The following is a 21,619-nucleotide window of genomic DNA, read 5'->3' on the forward strand; positions in this document are numbered from 1 at the left end:
TTATGAATGCGTGCGCATTAACAACTGTCTCACTTGGGCACAGTTACATGTATATTACGATGATGCAGTATAATTCGCATTGTGAGTTGAACATTGTAAGTTTTATGTGTATTTATTTATTTATTTATTTATTTATTTATTTATTTATTTATTTATTTATTTATTTATTTATTTATTTATTTATTTATTTATTTATTTATTTATTTATTTTATTTATTTATTTATTTATCTATTTATTTATCTATTTATCTATTTATCTATTTATCTATTTAATTATTCCCATATGTACATGCTTATTCAATCAGGAGGTTAGTTAGTTTATGTATTTTCAACTTGTTTATGTTTTAATAAAGTGTCACAGACAACTTGAATGCGAACAACTGACAATCGAAACTCCGCGAGAACCAAGCCACACTCAGCTGGCTATTAACACATACAAGTGTGAGCGCGCTAAAGCGGCCTAAGTCCGACGTAATTTAAATGGACATTTCGAGTTAAGCTTAATCTCACAACAAATTTACTTAAGCGATCAAAAATGAAATGGGAAAATAAATGACAGATTCTTCTATGTCAAGTTTTAAAGTTAGGTCAACGCTAACTAGGTGAAGGTATACACGCCCTCAAGTGGTGACGTATGTACAATGGCCGCAATGAAATTCCGTGGAGTGCATTGTAACTGTCGAGTGAGTTGACGAACTTGGCATTTTATGACCTGACCAGTGCGACGAAAGGTCAAAGTACTGATCAATCTTCAAGAACACCGCAAACAAATTACAACACTCCACATGGCAACTGGGAATGATGCCAATTGTATTCATAACTTCGGGAAATTATTAAATTACTCTGGACGTGTGTGCGATTAATGAATCAATGTAACGGTTCTTGTCTTTATTTACATCATTATTAAAAGTGTTTAAAATTTCCGAATGTCAGATAATTCCAACTACACCATGATTGGTAAAAAACTAAACACAGTCTCATTATTTTTTGTCTGTCGGATTATTCTCTAAATTCTGACACAGGTGACCCCTACTCTGTGAAACCATGGAGCAATGCTGTACTATTATTTCTCGGATCTTAGGGCGGTGAGGTAATTATATTTTGTGAGAACATAGTATATGTAATTGGTAACATCGAGAATTGCGCCAAATAGAATAATTAGGCCACATGAATATTCATGCCTTCATTTTTATATGTACAATAGTACCCTCATATTATCACCCTAACAGACACATATAGTTCACTTCAATTAGAACACGCAGATATTATGACCTTTCACATTCAGTGACTCTGTTGCCATGAACTCCTTGTTTCGTGTGAGTCGACAAGGTGACTTTATCAACGTGTAGTTCCACCACGTAACTTCGAACATGGTTTCTTGTTTCGACATGATGTATCGAAAAATATTAATTAAAGAAATCAATAAAACAATTCTTGCTTTTATTTGTAGCCTTGATAGGGTTTATTGAAATTGTCTAAAATACTACAAATATTTCCAACTACACCAGGATTCCTAAAAAGAAACACACTTCTAGTTTAAAGTTTGTTTTGTTTTTTATTTGCCGGGTCATGTCTTAGCACGGAACAGTGTGCCATTATCACCGTGCAGGAAATTCAAAAGTGAGTACCCCAGTTTTATTCGAGTGACTGCCTTCTCGGTGTTTACTCATCATTTATCTTCAATTAATATGTTCGTTCTCAATGAGCAACCGTTTAAGATCTGAGCGTCAAACTATCGTATTGCTGCCGTATTTTGATTTACGGCTTTTTATCGTGTTATTCATGCACATAATAACTTTGACCGACGTGATTTGCCCCGCTTAATTTGAAAAAAAACAACAACGTTTCTTCAAAAATTCAAACAAAGTGTCAACGCTCAAAAGAACATTGACAATTGGCATCATTGGGCGTCAAGTGAGCGCACTCGAGTGTGGGTCTAAGTGTAAATGCCCCACGAACGCTCTAAACATGACAATACAGCTTCACCTACAACTGCCCGTAACTCGAAGTTACAATTCGGACGAGGTTTCGCAAAGTGGGCGTGGTTTCTAAGATATGGGCGTGGTTTCTAAGATATGGGCGTGGTCATTTTTGTAACTCGAACAATTCAGTATATTATAACTGTTTTAAGTGTGTCCACATATTGAGATGTTCAGAATATTGCCTTTGAGGTAAAATCTCGTAGTTCACGCCCTAAAACTTGATTGTAACCGCATTGAGGGTAATATATTCAGATATGGCTGTACACAAAACATGATACATAAATACGACCGAAACGAATATTTTCGTAGAACAACATTTGCAACATTTCACTTTTTTTGTGACAACAAAATATTAGTTTCTGCATTTCGGGTAACTCATAAAATAAGTTCGATTTAGGTATTTGCTCATTCATGGAGCTTTTTTTTTTTTTTTTAGCTCCATGGTTCATGCGCATGTGTCTTTGTGGTGTATGTTTTTTGGGGCCTGTCATTCTTTTTTGCTGGAACTGGCGGCTCAAACCAGAAAACATTTGTGTTCAAAAACAAACAAATTAGAAGTAGAAATATTAAGAACAAAATGAAAAACACGACTTACACACATTTTTAATGAGTTAAAACATTATCAAAATGTAAACACGAATACTGTAGCTGAGATTACAAATGGTAGATTGAGCATCAAACGACAAAACCATTTGTTCACAAATTGCAACCCACCCACTCCTCCACAATAATGGTCTATTCCACGACAAGTTGACACGCACGCTGGAGATGCATGTACAAGTGAAACGTAGAAGGTTCTATTTTAGTCTATGATCGTAACCCAATTTGTCCCGATCTAACTTTACAGCGACCCTGAACTGTAAACGACATCCGTCGCAATGAAAAAAAAATAAGAAAAACGTGCTTTTAGTGAATGCGAGCAACGAGCATGCGCAGACCCACTTGCGAGCGGGGCAACCGGTACATCTTACGCGAATTTCGACTAACATTGGTTTACACAACCCATAAGGTGTGTGTAAGAATCAAAGAGCCTAGAACTAGTGGACAAATATTAAACAAAGTATAATAAATATGAATGAAATTCCAACAATATTCAAATAATGTCAGATAAGCCACGGAACGGTGTTGACAACTACTACAATTTTCATTCCCATGTCAAAGTTTTTGGTCCATCAAATCGCGGCATCATCCGCCAACACTGATATATTAGATAACAATTTTATATCGGTTTATTCATGAAGGCATTCATTTTCTGCGTCTTGTGAACACTTACATTTCAATGGCTTTGTGCCTGAGACGAATTTATGTTTCTAGTCGCCGTGCGCGTCAGTCACAAGATATTATTTTAGTTTTGTTGTCTTAAGTTGAATTTTTGAAGAACAAAAATAAAATTGTCATGTATAATCTAAATAAAAAAACAGTTTATTTTCCGATGTCTTTAAACCTAAATTATTTCATGTATACTCCGGTGAAAAAATACAAAGTTTAAAAGGTGAAATGTAGAAAATTGTCCAGAGAATGATCGGAACATTGATATTCGGCAATGAAAGAGCGTTGCGGTAGGATACCACGTAGTCATTACTAAATCTTAAAAAATACAGAAAATATAATATATTACTGTTCATGACCAACTGTTCAACTCCAGTGAAATATTTCTCGGTGAATTGGGAGTACCAAGTTTCCAAAAAAGTGAAAGTTTTTCGAATGATTGCGTGTAGTAATGTTGAGTGTCTAATCAAATTAAAATTAATTACTGATAAATTGGAATACAAATAGCAAATAATCACATACCTTCGTTTGTCTCCGTCCATGTGTTTACAAGAAAATCTTCTTTCGGGATCTACCTTTGGAGGTGTTTGCCTCAACCCTTCCGTCTTCTAAATTCAATCCAATAAATTGTTCTCAATAAGTTCGACGACGTGCTAGGGATGTTCTGAGCTATCTGGAATTTGAGAGCGAAGCTTTGCGTGCCAACCCTACCCTGTGCGTGACAAAGGTGTGGCGATAAATGTTAAGGGATTCCCAATTTAAAAACGGGGGTTAGACTGGGAAAGAAAGTTCTACACGACTCGGACGACTGTATAAAATAACTACAAGAATTGAGGCCTCGGTGTCGTCAGATATATGTTAATCGAATATTTGCACACAAAAAATACAAATTCCCCCAGCCCCCCAAATTTAAAATTGTTAACCCTTAACTGGAATTTTATGAATTTCTCGAATTATAGTCAACGAACCACGTTCCGTGTCACTCTTCGCTGTCCTTGGACACTATATTCCTTACTTTAAAAGTGACGTCATCCATGATATGACGCCACCATATTCGTGCCACATTCTCTCTCTATATATAATATATATCGTCTATATAATAAAGATGCCGTGTCAATAATGGTCAGGAGACCGACATCATGGAAACATATCTTGTTGTTACATTCGGGAAAAGGTATACACAGAAAAACAGCGTCGATCATGGACGCGATCGGCGGTCTCTTGGAAGATATACAGAGGAATAGGTATATACGGATTTGCCACCGCCCAAGTGAGAACTCATGTAACTGTACTGTAAAAAAACCCACTAAATACGGGCCTAAATATGAGTTACGTAACTTTTGTAGAGCAGTGACTGTCGACAACTAGATCGTCAGTTCAACAAACAGGTCCAGATTTCAATGCCTCAATTTCAATTTATGTCGTGAATTCTGCCACCTAATGTTACTATAAGGAGAATAATACAGCGTCATCGACGACAACAGCATTTCCTATGTATGGACAATGTGGAGCTCTCGGGCCAATAATTATTAAATCTTTGAATGAAAGCTGATGATCGATATTTAATTGTTATAAATATGTTCATAAAATAATGTATGACAAAAACAGAAGCAAATGCATAATGGTGTCTAGGTGGCGCTATTCAAGATGGCGTCCACCTGCTTCAGGTGGGCATGTCGAGTGAGTGCGCGCAAATGTGGGACGACTGTTTACTTTTCTGGCTTTGGGTAAGTATTATTTATGTATTATGCGGGACCGGGATTCCCTTAATCTTTGTTGTTTGACGTTCAGAAAAACATGTTTGCCCAAAAATATGTTGCATAGACATGGCGGACGGACGATGTCGGGGAGAGGGTTTCTTGAATTCATCCAGACTGGTTGACACTGATAGTCAGGGGCTTGCTGCTGATGGATGGTCTCCATGGATGCTGTGACAATTACCAAATACACAATAATTTAAGCATTATAAAGAGGGCTACTGTTATTTTCTATAACAGAGGTAATTTTTCAGCCTCCATAGACGTCTATGTATTTACTACAGCAACCAGCCACTCGAATATATCGACAGGCCCCTGTAGATCACTACTGTCAGCCGGCATGCGCAACGTTGCACGTACAACCGGTACGTATGCCGGCTGACTGTGTACTCTACCTAATATTTATTTTCTATATAGTACATGTGGCTTGTTAACTACTACGATAATATGCAACCTAGCTCAATGAAAAACGTGGAGCAAATCTAACCTACCATGTATGATATCCGAACAACGCAATTTTATTTTTTTGGCTTTAGTTATGATGTGATAAGAACCAAACGTGATTAAAGTGAGGCTATCATTACTAGCATTTCATTGTTTATTTATTTGCTCGTGGCATTTATTTGCTCATATGAATATATTTGCCAGAATATATCATCAAATGTATAACCCCTAATGTTTTATATTTTATTTTAACTAAGATGCAAATGTATTTACAAATTGGCTTTGTTTCCTTGAGGTTAAATAAGTATGAATTCAATCATCAAGTGCAATCCAGTAAAGGCACTTATAAACTAGAAAAAAAAATTGCATTGGCTGTATACTAAATCATTAAAATATTACTTATTTTAATTTTTGGAAACAATCTCTGTATTATGTGGTTACCCCGAGAATATCATGAAGTCTGCATGAAGGCAGTATAGTAATTGTATCAAACAATGTTTTGATGAGTCTGAACTGCCTGAATACTGCTTTGCGGTATTCTCTTGACAACCTTGATAATATGCATCTTTTTTCTGCTGGTAATAATACTTTCGTGGCAATGAAAAACGTGTTGGATTTTATTTCCGAGTCCATCACACACTACATGTATAATACTTCTGCATCTAATTTTAACAATAGGAAAGTGTTCATATGTGATGTGAAAGTGACACACAGTTTCCCTATAAAGAAGGCATTCAATCATGTTCATAACACGTCCGTACATCATTTTACGGACAGTTGAAATATATTGTTTTTGGGGTGAGATGTTTAATAGTAATGGTTCTTACAGACAATTCCTATTTTTTTCGTTGCAGTGTGACCAGATGCCGCCCAGTGCAACATATACTTTGCTGTCACTATACGAGTCAACCAGAACCTAAGAAGTCAGCCGAGTCCTGGTGGAAACAAAAGTACAATGTATTGGAGACAAGTTATATGAATGCATTGAAAAGATTTCCATTTCTTTATAAAGTTACGACAGTATTTGGAAAAGGTTGGTGTAAGATCAGAAATTGATTTTCTTGAACTGAAAAAGCATTTGATATGAAATAAAAAAAAAAATACCCCAAAGTGTGAGTTCAGAAAATTTGTCATATGAATTTGATCAGAAGCATTTTAAATAGTGTGAATGAAAAAAAATAAAATAAAAGTGCAACACTATTACTGGTGATGCTTTCCTTTGAAGCAATAAATGTCTTCCTTACTAGATTTGAAATGATTAGTTACTTTATGCAACATGTGTCAGTCTTATGCCGGGCACACACGAGAGCTATCAACTCGGGCAAAATTTATTCATGTTTGTTTGCTTCTGTGTGCACACAACTTTACGCAAGATTTTTGTTACTTTGGCGAAGAGGTATATACATGTATCTGTCATGCCCTGAGTGATGATGCTCGTTGTGTGCAGTGCGGTTTTGTTGTTACGGCATGTGCACACGCAAGTACGCGTAAGCAGGATAACTTTTGCTCACCACACACTGTAAGCATTCATGGCGAAAATTATCAAACATGACCTTGCATAAAGTTCTGTGGGCATGAAAGCTATTTGCTTAAAGCGAACGGCTGTGCATGAATTTTGTCTGAGCTGATAGTTTTTATGTGTGCCTGGCTTTATTTTGGGTTTGCTTGGAACATAACTAAACATTAGAGTGCAAGATGACCTGCAAATAGATTGATTTACACAGTAAAATAGTATTGTGCAGATAACTGGCAATGTGCTTCTCAATGGATCATGGTAGCAATAGTGAGAAGCACCAAAATGAGTTTTGTAAATGTTATTTAATGTTTGTTTGTTTGTTTTTTCAAGGTACAAAACTTTACTACAGGGATGTGAAGGAAGGGCTGCGTGTGAGAAAGTTAATGAAAAATGGCAAACCCTTCCAAGCATTAACCTGGAAAGAAATGTACTCCATTAGAAAAGTAAGTACGGTAGTACTTCTCTCATACATTTTACAATCTTTCCAGGCTGTAATGTTGCTTCATTTGATAAGGTAGTATGGAAGCCCCTTTCCCGTTGGCCAACAATCACAATTAGCTAACTGTTAATTACGAAACATGGCAGACTGTTTTTCTGGCTTTATTTGTGGCGGCAGTCTTTGTGTCAGTTGTTTAAACGTGTCGATGGCAATATAATTATGGAAGTACAAATGCTAGAATGCAATTTCTAATTTTCATGGAACTGTGCCAAATGATAAGATGAATTAAAAAATGACGCGAGATGTCACTATGTTTATTTCAGATTCATGATCAGAAGAGTGTTAATTGTATATCAATTGTACTATCTCTGACAATCCTATCAACAGTGTTTTTGTATAATGTGTCAGACAAGGTTACAGTAGTTTTACTATGTTTATTTCAGATGATCCACGACGCTAGGAGAGTCTTACCAACGTTAATCGTAATAGCTCTGCCAATTCCATTATGGTTCTATGTGTGCCTCCCAATGCTGTAAGTAAACAACATTTATTTTCCCTGCAAACCTGAGAAAATAAAATCCTTACACTGAGAGAGATGAGACACTGCATTAAATTGGTATCTATTTTTGTGCACATCTGATGCTGTGTGAGCTTGTAGAACCTGTCAAGGAATCAAGGAAACAGAGATATGTATAAAATGTTCATAGCAGGACTGATTAGGATGGGATATGGAGGGAGAAGAATAAGAGTAGTGATGGCACTGTTGAAAATGATTTGTGAATAAATAGACCATAGTACGAGTACAAACTTTCAGAAAATAATATTGCAGTGCATTGTCTTGTAGAGTTTTTTTTCGGGGTGTTAAAAGTAGCATCACGCTTCAAGGCTCACTTTGTATCCACCCCCTTGTATATGATTATTCAGTTTGGCCATTGTAGTGGCACATGTCTACATTTACCTTTGCTTCAATTCCTTGTTTAGGTATTTTTTTCCACGTTATCTCCTGACGCCACACTTCTACCTACCGGAACAGAGAATTCCATTTGGTCATTTGAATCACTACAGTAGGGTCACACATTACAAAAATATTCTGGATTATCTGCAATTAAAGACACCAAGTGATCAGATACACGACAAAGACATATCTGAGAGTTTTGATGTTTTAATAAATAAGGTAAGATATATACATTACCGTATTTGCACTGTTGGAAGCACCATGCACTTATGTAATTCACCTGAACACAAATTTGCCTTCTCGCCCGCCGAAGTATATTTTTCCATTACATTCCAATCAATACTCTTGCAAAATTCACTAACAAGGTCTGTATTTGAGGATGCCTATTTTCGTATTGATGAGTAAACATCACACATGCAAATGACCAATCAGCAGCTGTTTTAGATCAAGAGCTTGGACCATTTACTTGATTTGTCTCCTGTAATCAATGAAATGTCCACTGATTGGTGCATTTGCCAGCTACTGAATACTACTGTGTAGGCAGAATTGACCACGGCTTTATTGTGGTAACTATCAGAGGTTGCCAAGGCTTTATTGTGGTAACCATCAGAGGTTGCCAAGGTTTTATTGTGGTAACCATCAGAGGTTGCCAAGGCTTTATTGTGGTAACCATCAGAGGTTGCCAAGGCTTTATTGTGGTAACTATCCGAGGTTGCCAAGGCTTTATTGTGGTAACCATCAGAGGTTGCCAAGGCTTTATTGTGGTAACCATCAGAGGTTGCCAAGGCTTTATTGTGGTAACCATCAGAGGTTGCCAAGGCTTTATTGTGGTAACTATCAGAGGTTGCCAAGGCTTTATTGTGGTAACTATCAGAGGTTGCCAAGGCTTTATTGTGGTAACTATCAGAGGTTGCCAAGGCTTTATTGTGGTAACTATCAGAGGTTGCCAAGGCTTTATTGTGGTAACCATCAGAGGTTGCCAAGGCTTTATTGTGGTAACTATCAGAGGTTGCCAAGGCTTTATTGTGGTAACCATCAGAGGTTGCCAAGGCTTTATTGTGGTAACTATCAGAGGTTGCCAAGGCTTTATTGTGGTAACTATCAGAGGTTGCCAATGCTTTATTGTGGTAACTATCAGAGGTTGCCAAGGCTTTATTGTGGTAACTATCAGAGGTTGCCAAGGCTTTATTGTGGTAACTATCAGAGGTTGCCAAGGCTTTATTGTGGTAACTATCAGAGGTTGCCAAGGCTTTATTGTGGTAACTATCAGAGGTTGCCAAGGCTTTATTGTGGTAACCATCAGAGGTTGCCAAGGCTTTATTGTGGTAACCATCAGAGGTTGCCAAGGCTTTATTGTGGTAACTATCAGAGGTTGCCAAGGCTTTATTGTGGTAACTATCAGAGGTTGCCAAGGCTTTATTGTGGTAACTATCAGAGGTTGCCAAGACTTTATTGTGGTAACTATCAGAGGTTGCCAAGGCTTTATTGTGGTAACCATCAAAGTCCCCAAGAGGCAGAGATTTTATACTGCAATTTTGTGGCTCACATTAATGAGGAGATCAGATGTTGGTAATTTTCTTGTAAAATTTTTTTTTGTCGTAGTTTTAATAATTTCTTTGCAATAAAACCCATGTGTGGAGAAGTGAGGGTCAGATTCACTTCAGATTTGCATCAGATTCAGGTTAAATATTGATTTACATCAAATTAAATACAGATCTGATAACACGAATCACATTCAGTTTCGATATCAGTTGTTTCAAAGGCTAATTATAAATTTGTAAGTATTTTTAAATATTCCCTTTTTGTAATTTTTATCTCCAATAATGTCAGTGAGGGAAGTTCATTCAAAGGTTTCTTTGATTACTCTCAAATTTGTATTAGAAGCCACAGCTTCTATTAAAATGGTACAGTGCTACACAGGGGATGTAGTTTCTCAATTGTTCTAAAAAAAATGTGTGCGGATTGTATTAGGGATACAGCTTTTAATACAGATTTAATGATAAATAAGTTGAAGCAGAGGTACATTACTTGGGGTTTGCAACGCGCATAGTACTGTATGGTGACATCATGCCAAGATCCCATTCAAGTCTCATCTCGTAGATAGCGAGACTGGTGCTACAACCTTCTGACATGAGATAGGCGGTTTGTAATAAAATAATAAAACATATATTACCACATTCATAGTGAAAAAATGTAATACATCGAAAATGTAAAGAAAATATAGATATCGTAATCCGTCATATCGTGAGCAGCTATTTTGATCCACCTGGACATTCCAGTATCCTAGTTACCTCGGGCATGCACATTTGATTTTTTCTGAGTTGGAACGCTTATGCGAGAGCGAGATTGAAACGGGATCTTGGTATCATGTCACCGTAGTTGCAAACCCCAAGTAATGTACCTCTGGTTGAAGTCAGTTTTTGATGTACATATATTAGTAGTATGACTTGCTTAATTTGCAGTTCACTTTACTTTGAGTTGTTCTGCAGTTATATAGACATGGCAGATGTTCCATGAAAAATACTACTGTGGAATTAATTTTCGCTGAAAATGCTTTTTGGGCGTTTTGCGTGGAATTTATTTTCACTGATTTTTGATGAGTTTAATGTGAAATATAGGAAAAAAAGTATATTCGCTGGATTTTATTTTCACAGAAACATCCCTTCAGCGAAAATAGCGAAAATAAATTCCAAGCAAAAATAAAGTATTCTACAGTATTTCTGTTACTGCTGTTCACTTTTTGAATGTAAACGTCTTCTACTGGGTTTATTGACACATTGTTGTGATTTTTTTGGGGTACTTTCTTCAATCCTATAAAAAGCCTTTTTATTATTTTCCAGCTGAAATCAAATCAACATTCGACTGTGGAAGAACTTTTAGCTGTTAAAAATTTATTCATTGGAAGGTTTTCTCTTCAATTTTTACCCAGAAGTCAACTTGTAAGTAACGTAAACTGAATTGTTTTTATGACAGAGCTAAAATGTGGAAAAATCGCAGAATTGTGTTGCAGTGACAATTATACATGCAAGTAGAAGCCTGAAAATATGAAAATATCCAGAATTTATTTATTTTGCAATAAATAGTACCGGTTCTCCATATATGGATGTTGACTTTCAACAACAATTTTGGGTAATTAGCCTTATTTTTTGGTGAAAATGATGATTATATTTTAGTGGATAGTTGCTATTTTGGCAGTATTATAACGCTTTTATCATAGGTTTCTATGACAGAGATATTATTCCATATCTCAAATTATGATGGGGTACTTGTTTGTGGTTCTAAAAAATCTGTTGTATAGAACTGTTGAAAAAATAATAATTTTTGAAAAAAAAAATATTAGGACAAGTTTCTCAAAGAACATTATTGTAACTCACGAAAAAATACTGTTTCATGGTGCCATGGGACAATAGCTCCATGATTGTACTTAATTAATAAATCAATAAACATTGGCATGCGATTTATGACCAACCTTCTCAAAAACGTGAGTAGGCTTCTACGTTAAAGCAACACAGTTGTCATGCATCATGTCTTCAAATTAAGTGTAATTTATTTTTGAAAATAAAATTCTTGTCAGTCAATGTGTAATGCAGAATTTATCTTTGATATTTCTCTATTAACTCATTAACATAAACCACCTCATTATACAGGCACAGTTATGTCGCATCAGCTCCATGTGGCCATACCTTCAACCAGCCAGCATGCTACGAAACCGACTGAATTCTAATATTTGGCAACTGCATTGCATGGACTTGGTGATACAGAAACAAGGAATAGACACACTCTCTCACGAAGATTTACAAATTGTAAGTGTTTTTGTTTACTCTCTGCCATATAAATAAACGTATCATTCATTATATTTCAACCTTTAAATAGAGAACTCACATATCACAATTTTTTCATATTTTCTTGAACTGTGACCAATATGTCCAATAAGGAATTATGTACCTTGTCACAAAATCAACCCAAAAATTATTAGAAAAATATAAAAATGCTATAAATTCTCATCCATATAACATCTTCAATTTACTACAAGAATTTGAATTAAACACACCATTAAAATTAAGTTAAATTCGTAAACACACACTGAGTTAGGGGGGCTTTGTTTGTCCATAAAGGTCAGTTACATTGTAAGTATGGTTGTCTATGGGATAAAACCCTCTAGTACTCTCAAAATGAATTACTGTAGAATACTTTATTTTAGCTGGAATTAATTTTCGCTGAAAAGATTTTTGGGTGTTTTGTATGGAATTGACAAATTGAATGTAAAATATAGGAAAAAAGGTATATTCGCTGGATTTTATTTTCACTGAATAATTCCAACAGCAAAAATAGCGAAAGTTAATTCCAAGCAAAAATAAAGTATTTTACAGTAAGCAGGAAGGATAGATCAAGATGTCTTCTTTTAACATGTCATATTTTTTAGCCAAAATAGTATCATTTGTTTTATGTTTTTAGCGTATTCTGAATGTGATATTTTAATACATACTGTATTGAATGTTCTTTTGTTTACTCTTTGATTCAGGTTTGTTGGGACCGTGGTTTAGACAGTACAGAAGCCACTAAAGAAGAATTAATAATCTGGTTAAAAGATTGGATCAAACTATCCTCCACAGTGTCAGGTATGAAGAAAAAGATTATAATATTTTTATCGAGAGACAATGTTTGCGTTAAGACTTTAATCATCGAGCCATAGTATAACTTTTCAGACAGACATTTAAAGAAGTCATATTGTTTAAATAATAACTTTATTACACTACCGAACCATCAGCAGGTTCAGTATTATAAATAAAAAAGTATTACAAGACTAGGACAATTCTAAATACAATACAATACAATAATAAAAATAAGAATAAAATAAAAACTGGGTTAAAAAGAAATGTTAAAAAATTACTAACTGATCTAAATAACGTATTAGTAATTTAGTCCCACTAACCCTCCCCCTGAAGTGATTAAAAAATGTTTTATTTTGGCTTAAATATTGTGTGTGTTTTTTAAAAAGTTTAAAGGTGTTAAAAGAATTATTTTCTAGGCGATCTCTGCTTCAGATGAAAAAAATAAATACACTCATATGCTGTATCCAAACACTACTGCTTGTATACATTTCAGAATGTTTATATTTTTGTGACCAGATCTTTGCTTCAAAAATTTTTTAATTATATAACTGCAAATTATTCATTTAAATTTTCATAATTTTGAAAGTTTTGTCATATGTGAGTAATAGCCTTTAAAACAATTTGTAACCATGAATTTATAATGAGACAAATAAAATCATAAATTATTTGAAAATGTGAAATTTTCTGAATGTTTTCTTTGTGAAATCGATATACTCTATCATTATGATTTCTAGTGTAGTGTAGCCATTTTTGTTGACACTTTGTGAAAGCATGTTCCTTCACTTCATAATTCCAAGGTACTTGGCTGAAGAAGTATAACTACCGAAAGTATTTCCAAACAAACAAACCTTCAGTCAGAGAACATGGCAGGACAGTCATATATTTGGCTATGAATTCTCTTGAGATTTTAAGATTTATGTTCTTTGTTTTTTAATTCTGTTAACTTGTTTAAAAAAAATATTATCTGTATGTCCTGGGACATGTATGACTATCATGAACTTGTTTAAAAAAAATACTATTTGTATGTCCTGGGACATGTATGACTATCATGAATTTGGTTAAAAAAAATACTATCTGTATGTCCTGGGACATGTATGACTATCATGAATTTGGTTAAAAAAAATACTATCTGTATGTCCTGGGACATGTATTTCTATCATGAACTTGTTTAAAAAAAATACTATCTATATGTCCTCGGACATGTATGACTATCATGAACTTGTTTAAAAAAAATACTATCTGTATGTCCTGGGACATGTATGACTATCATGAACTTGGTTAAAAAAAATACTATCTGTATGTCCTGGGACATGTATGACTATCATGAATTTGGTTAAAAAAAATACTATCTGTATGTCCTGGGACATGTATGACTATCATGAATTTGGTTAAAAAAAATACTATCTGTATGTCCTGGGACATGTATGACTATCATGAACTTGTTTAAAAAAAATACTATCTGTATGTCCTGGGACATGTATGACTATCATGAACTTGTTTAAAAAAAATACTATCTGTATGTCCTGGGACATGTATGACTATCATGAATTTGGTTAAAAAAATACTATCTGTATGTCCTGGGACATGTATGACTATCATGAACTTGGTTAAAAAAAATACTATCTGTATGTCCTGGGACATGTATGACTATCATGAATTTGGTTAAAAAAAATACTATCTGTATGTCCTGGGACATGTATGACTATCATGAATTTGGTTAAAAAAAATACTATCTGTATGTCCTGGGACATGTATGACTAACATGAATTTGGTTAAAAAAAATACTATCTGTATGTCCTGGGACATGTATGACTATCATGAATTTGGTTAAAAAAATACTATCTGTATGTCCTGGGACATGTATGACTATCATGAATTTGGTTAAAAAAAATACTATCTGTATGTCCTGGGACATGTATGACTAACATGAATTTGGTTAAAAAAAAATACTATCTGTATGTCCTGGGACATGTATGACTATCATGAACTTGTTTAAAAAAAATACTATCTGTATGTCCTGGGACATGTATGACTATCATGAACTTGGTTTAAAAAAATACTCTCTGTATGTCCTGGGACATGTATGACTATCATGAATTTGGTTAAAAAAAATACTATCTGTATGTCCTGGGACATGTATGACTAACATGAATTTGGTTAAAAAAAATACTATCTGTATGTCCTGGGACATGTATGACTATCATGAACTTGTTTAAAAAAAATACTATCTGTATGTCCTGGGACATGTATGACTATCATGAATTTTGTTAAAAAAAATGTTGGAACTAAAACATCTCTAAATAGAAGTATTTTAAGACTAGTCTATAGAAATATAATCATATAAAAAAGATAATATTTTTACATATTTCTAAGGTATACAATATTTGAAATTGTTCAAATAATCAGTAATTTTGAAGGTGAATTGATTTTATCTCAGTTATCCATGGATTAAAAATGCCATCCCTTGAAACCTTGAAATCAAATTTTCATGAAATTAGTCATGTATATAAATGCCAATATTTTGGCAACTAAAATCAAATATCTTGTTAATAAGTGATTTATTCTGTAAAACACAATGAAATAGCTACATGCCATTTTTAGCGAATTTGACTCAATTAAGAATTAACTGAATCTTGATTTTATATAGTGCTAATAATTTCATTATGAGATTATACTTTATTTCAAATTAACAACATCTTGAATTAGTGAACTTACAGATTAGCTTAATCAGTTAAAATAAAATGCTAACTAAAAAAGTGGGGGAACAGGGTAGTCCTATTTTGCATTGTATATCTCAAAAAATATGTAAATTAGCAGTCCCAATTTAACCATAAATTGGTTAGCTATTGCTATTAAAGCAGAATGGAAAGTAATGTTTGCTCCTAGAAGTTAAAGTGGGGGAGTCGTCACCTATGCACTGAGTCAGGTGGCCATAGCATGTCATTGTTTACAAACAAGCGTCTACCCATGAGCCTTTGCGTTCTTAGCATGTGTTGTTATCATCGCTCAGAACTCAATTCCCGCATGTGCGCAGGTGACGACCTTCTCGCTTTAAGAAAATGTAAAAAGTAGAAATGTCACTTGTAAAAATAGTAGATCATGGTGTAATTTTGTATTTCAAAATGGTTAATTATTCCCGTGAATTTTTATTATTTGCACTGCGCGCATGCGCAATTGTCTTGTTGTATTTTTGCAAATTGTTTGTTTCACGCATGCGCAATTTTGTATTGTTAGTTAGTTGCGTCCTTTGTTGCTTTCAAGTCAACTGTGAACTTTTCGATTTCGATTTCGTTTTCAATTACGAACTTTTGTTACGCTTCGCAATTACACAATGTCGTCTGGTAAAAGGAAACACAATTGCGCTGGATGCCGACAACCCGTTAAAGACCACTTTTGGGGTAAACCAGGGAAACACTGCGATGGTAGACCAGTTTCTGATGATGACGCCGATCAGTTTCCTTTGTCTGTTTCACCACGACAACACAACGATATTTCTTCGGACTCAAAGTCACACATCGCTGACGATTTCGTTTCCTTGACATCAGATCTCCAGGCATTACATCAAAAGAAGAAATTGCTCGAAGCCAGACTAGAGAAAACTCGTCTAGAAGCTGAAGTGGCGAAACTCGAACGCGAATTCGATCACTCGGCGTCTGTTGAGTTCACTGCCACCGGTATACACCATCACCCACGGCAACACAGTCACAGTGCGTCCGGTAATGTCAGTCTCGGCGATTTGCGGAAAATGACCCACCTTAGGGAGGAAGTCGAAGAGGAACTCGCCCCTCTCGCATCGATGGTTGGCGTAGACAGGACAGTTGGCGATGAACAACACAATGCTGGTGAGTGGCGTTTTGATCATTTTGGTAGAACAATACCCCACGCCACGGCCATGAAGACAAAGGATCGCCAATTTACTAATTCACCGGAGCATTACATTGCAAGTTTCTACACTTCAAACGAATTAAAATATGATGACTTGACACTGGAACAATTCTTGCAAGGATACACGTTGTTGTTACAGAACCCGAGTTTGTCTGTAACAGAGCGCAATGGGAGACTTCAGCTCTTGCATGACATTTTCGTTAAATTGCCGCAATACAAATGGCAAGTTGTACGTAGGTACCATGCAGCTGTGATACGCTTGGTTGAGTCGCACAGGCGTTCGTGGTTAGATTCTTTCGCCGATGTCAAAGAGGTTTTCTTTGATTTTTCACCGGATAAGTTGAAGTCACAGCCTGTTGCTAGGAACAAAGGATCTGCTGCTACAAGTTCGAGTAACAATAACATTTCCGTTTGCACTGCATTCAATGAAACTGGGTCATGCTCGTTTGACCCCTGCAAATATCGTCACATCTGTAACTACTGCTTCACATACAGGAATCGCTTTAATGCACACAGCGAGTTACATTGCAAACAGAAGCCTGGGACAGATTCAAAAATTAAAAAAGGAAAGGACATGTCAACTTCGGCGTGACTGGATAAAACAACATGCAAGTCTGGTGCCACTGGTAAAATTTACATTAGTGATGCCTGCTCCTCATCACCTCCTGCGGTCAGCAATTACAAATGCATCAATACCGTTAAGTCACATTTGGTGTCTCCACCCACTGCAGTCAGCAACTACAAATGCATCAATACTGGAAATGTCTCAAGTAGCAGTCACATGGGTGCAAATACTACTGACGTTTTTATTCAACATAATGATTCACCACCTACACCGGTCAGCAATTACAAATGCATCAACACCGTTAATCTCTCGGGTAGCAATCACAGCGGTACCTCTAACATTATTAATTCTCATTCTGCTTCTCCACCCACCGCGGTCAGCAATTACAAATGCATTGACACTGGAAATATCTCGGGTAGCAGTCACATGGGTGCAAATACAACTGACATTTATTCTATTCCACATACTGATTCTTCGCCCACAGCAGTCAGCGATTACGAATACATCAATGTCACTTGTAAAAATGTAACTTGTAAAAATGTAGAAATGTCACTTGTAAAAATAGTAGATCATGAGTAAATAAATTAAGTTTGTCGCCCTCTATTAAAAATGATCATAAAAACAAAAGAACTCAATGATGATGCAAATATGAGTATATCGCCCTCTATACATCATACTCATAAATACTGATATTATAGTAGTCTTATATATCTTCTGCCAGTTATCCACTTGGTATTCATATATGATGAAACTCAACTAATATTATATAGGGGTAAATTAATTCTCAGAATTTAAGAACCCGTAATATACCATATTTATTACATGCGTGTATTAAGTTACAGTTGAGTTACTTGTGTTCGTTTTGTACCCCCACTCCTAATCCTAACTCTAACTCTCACCCCAAGCTCCCCAATTCAATATATGTCCTTAGATAACTATTGGTGTCTTTAGGAGGCCTAGGGAGCATATACAATTAAATTGGGGAGTGCTGGAAGGTAGGGATAGGATTAAAGTTAGGGGTGGGTACAAAAAGAACTCTTTTATTACAAGCAATTCACTCAAAACGCTTTTCCAGGACATGAATGGGTTTGAATCTCCACCTCTACATTTGTTATTCAAGAAGGAAAGTCGATTTTCCTTTTTGCATGTTCTCTCTAAGCAGTTTCCTTACAAGGATTTCCCACTTGGCAAGTTCCACTAATTTTGTTTCTATATTCTCATTATCTAAATCTATTTATAATTATTTTTTTAGGGGAAAAGTGATCATTTGAGTAAAACAATAAAAAAATACATTGTATTAGTGATTTTATAATAATTTTCTCTTTTTTTTATTTATTTTGCAGCAGCTGAATCTTCCCTCTTGGTGTACAGTACAGTGTTGTTAACAGTTAACCATCCAACCAATCAGCACCACAAGAAATATTTGAAATAACCAATCATAATACAGCATCTGAACATGTGATATATCCCAACCAATTAGGATACTTCTAGTTGTTCACATTCAAATGAACTGACAAGTGTTACTGACATGTTATGCATTTATGTAAATATGTTTAAAGATTTAAGAATCACATATTAAAACTATTATTACAGTAAGTCTAAGAAGTATTGGGGCAGAAAGTTTGCAAACTTGCTTACTAATTTGCTGAAAACTTGGGTTTTGACAAAGCATAGTTGACCATTGCAAGCAATTTTGGATTTGCTTCAGTCCTGTAAAGCCTTATAAATTTTTTTAAAGGGCGGTGGTTTTTGTGTGGCGCATATGCGACAACTGTGACATCTGCTTTAATCAAAACCACAGTAGCCAACAAGTTGACCCAATACTACCGAGACCTGATGTAAAATGCTGAGAAATGTATTCTGGGACTTTTCCTGTTATGGTTTTGTATCAAATTAATACTGTATGTACGTACAAATTACTATTACTCCTAATTGCATCTTACATCTGCCTTGACATCTAACACCAATCATTGGTGATTTTCTTCTTTGCTGAAGAAGTTTGCAAGATATTATGTGGTTATCACTGTCAATATCCCATGTTTGTGAAGGTAGCTGGTACGAGTGACGCTGTGGACTAGTATTATCCAGCTTATAGGCTGTCATTGGATAATGACACCCGGCCAGCTAATATGTGATATTGACGATTATAGCTTCATAATATCTGCCAAAGAGACTTCAATTCGATATGACACCTAAGAGCATCAATGTATGTGCATTGATTTGTTTTTGTGACTATAGTTTTTTTTTTACTCTTTCTTTGAGACATCCTTAAAAAATTAATTCACAGTTTGCTTTATTTATTTATTTAGAGTTAGGATTAATTCATCATAGAAGTACTTGTTCTTATATACTCAACTGAAAACAATACATTTACTAAGAGTGCTGTCTCTGCTCCATCAAATTCATGGTTAATTATGGCCTAATTCATTTGATTAAATGTGTATAGAACATTGTAATATCGATTACAAAAATCCTAATGATGTTGATGATTAACCAGACATGTAACTTTGAAGGAATGGTTTAGTATTAGTTCTCACTCATGGCATCCCATACTGGGTGTGACATTTGCATAAATCTGAATACCGGTAGATATCATTAGCATTGTACCTAGGTATATAGTGAGAGGAATTTCACATAGATGTCTATGATATCCCATAGTGTGTGATGTTTGCATAAATCTGAATAGGTAATGAGATATTACTAGCATTGTACTAGGTATATAGTTATAGTTACCTAGGTATATAGTTAAAGGAATGTCACATGTATTACTATGACATCCAAAACTGTGTGCATAAATTTGCATAAATCTGAATAGATATTACTAGCACTAGGGGGTCTGTATTTCAAACCAAAGCAGCTGACTGAAAAATATTAGATTAACTGAAATATTTTTGCTCAGGGCTCATTTTGGACGCAATCTTTATTTATTCAAAGCTTTTCACACATTTGAATTTTTTTTTAATAAACAGATGTGACTACTACGTCTCACAACATTTGCTGCACTTTTAGATTGTTTTTCTTATTGTAACAAATATACATGTGCCAAGAACAAGGTGTCTTGCTTTAATACAAATCTGATTTGATCTTAGATGCTTCTGTTAGAGCTCAAAGTCGATGATGAAACCTTGTTTTGAGCTTCTGCTGTGTACAATATACCATGTTGTAGTACAAATTATTTTCAAAACTAGATCATGTTTACAGGTTTGCCGTTGATTGTATACTTGACCTATGCAAGAAAAGTGATCAGCAGATAATTGGTTGTTATGGTAACCCTACAAGTACATTAACTGCCACTTTTGTGGCCAAGGTTCAGGTTTTCTGCTGCCCCATCTAGATTCATATTTTATCGCAGTGTGGGTTTGTTACATAACCCCTTCTGTATAGAATGACACTGGGCCAATGTTTGATACATGTTTGTTAAAAATGCACTACTTTTTACTCCTGTGCATGAAGCACACAATAGGAGTCTTTGTGGTTACTGTGTATGTATGTATGTCTGTCTGTCTGTTCTATCATTATCTCAAGAAAAAAATCATTGCATTACAATGGAACTGCCACATTGCTTTTTGGATTTTTTTTTATCCAATCCAAAATATTACTTGACTGTTGGTGGTGTTGTGAGGCTCTTTCAACCTGCTAGACCTCTGTCCAAGATTTGTCAATGCGTCTTCTCATCCGCTTTCATAGCCGTTGTTCACTGACGTCTGCTACAATGTTTACAATATTTTCTTCAAAGTTTCTGTGTTTTGTACATCACTGAAAGACAAAACGAGTATAAACATTCAAACTATTTAGCTATTAACTTTCAAGCAAGAAAATGAACTTCTCACACCTTCATTGTCAGTAATTGTAAATGATCTGGCTTACTCTTGTTATGCGAAGATTGACAAAATCACCTTTCAGTAATTGATTCAGGATCTTTTCAACTGTGCATTTGGATGGACAGGCAACAGATTTGATCACTCCTACAAGTGTATGGGTCACAAGATCAATTGCCTGATGCAACAACATTGTGTTTGGCTTGTGTAGCTTTCATAGTGAACGTCTCTCAAATGCATTTAGTATTGTATTGCCTGGTGGACAGAATGTGTATGAAATTCCCATGATGCATCAGTGTTTGTAATTTAATGATCATTGGTGATGACTAAGTCGCCATGGTGGAATTTCATGTAATCAATGTCTAACTTCAGCAGG

At 35.2% G+C, this 21,619-nt stretch overlaps 1 protein-coding gene across 1 annotated transcript; it reads left to right on the plus strand.

Moving 5' to 3' along the window:
* Positions 1 to 4,894: 4,894 nt before the first annotated feature.
* LOC144353448 (LETM1 domain-containing protein 1-like) lies at positions 4,895 to 20,418 on the plus strand. The gene is made up of 9 exons (XM_085495492.1): positions 4,895 to 4,978; positions 6,307 to 6,485; positions 7,299 to 7,411; positions 7,851 to 7,939; positions 8,389 to 8,581; positions 11,203 to 11,301; positions 12,010 to 12,165; positions 12,885 to 12,981; positions 18,769 to 20,418. The coding sequence occupies exons 1-9, from the start codon at positions 4,899 to 4,901 to the stop codon at positions 18,855 to 18,857; spliced, it is 1,095 nt and encodes a 364-aa protein (XP_085351618.1). The 5' UTR covers positions 4,895 to 4,898; the 3' UTR covers positions 18,858 to 20,418.
* Positions 20,419 to 21,619: the final 1,201 nt, after the last annotated feature.

The sequence above is a fragment of the Saccoglossus kowalevskii genome, chromosome 22, assembly GCF_978046115.1.
Source record: "Saccoglossus kowalevskii chromosome 22, keSacKowa6.1, whole genome shotgun sequence".
In the NCBI taxonomy this organism is placed as follows: Eukaryota; Metazoa; Hemichordata; class Enteropneusta; family Harrimaniidae; genus Saccoglossus; species Saccoglossus kowalevskii.

Coding starts and splice junctions, on each gene's coding strand:
- LOC144353448 (XM_085495492.1), top strand. CDS start 4,899: ATGGCGTCCACCTGCTTCAGGTGGGCATGTCGAGTGAGTGCGCGCAAA. Junction 4,979..6,306: donor GTTTACTTTTCTGGCTTTGG/GTAAGTATTATT, acceptor TTTTCGTTGCAG/TGTGACCAGATGCCGCCCAG. Junction 12,982..18,768: donor ACTATCCTCCACAGTGTCAG/GTATGAAGAAAA, acceptor TTTATTTTGCAG/CAGCTGAATCTTCCCTCTTG.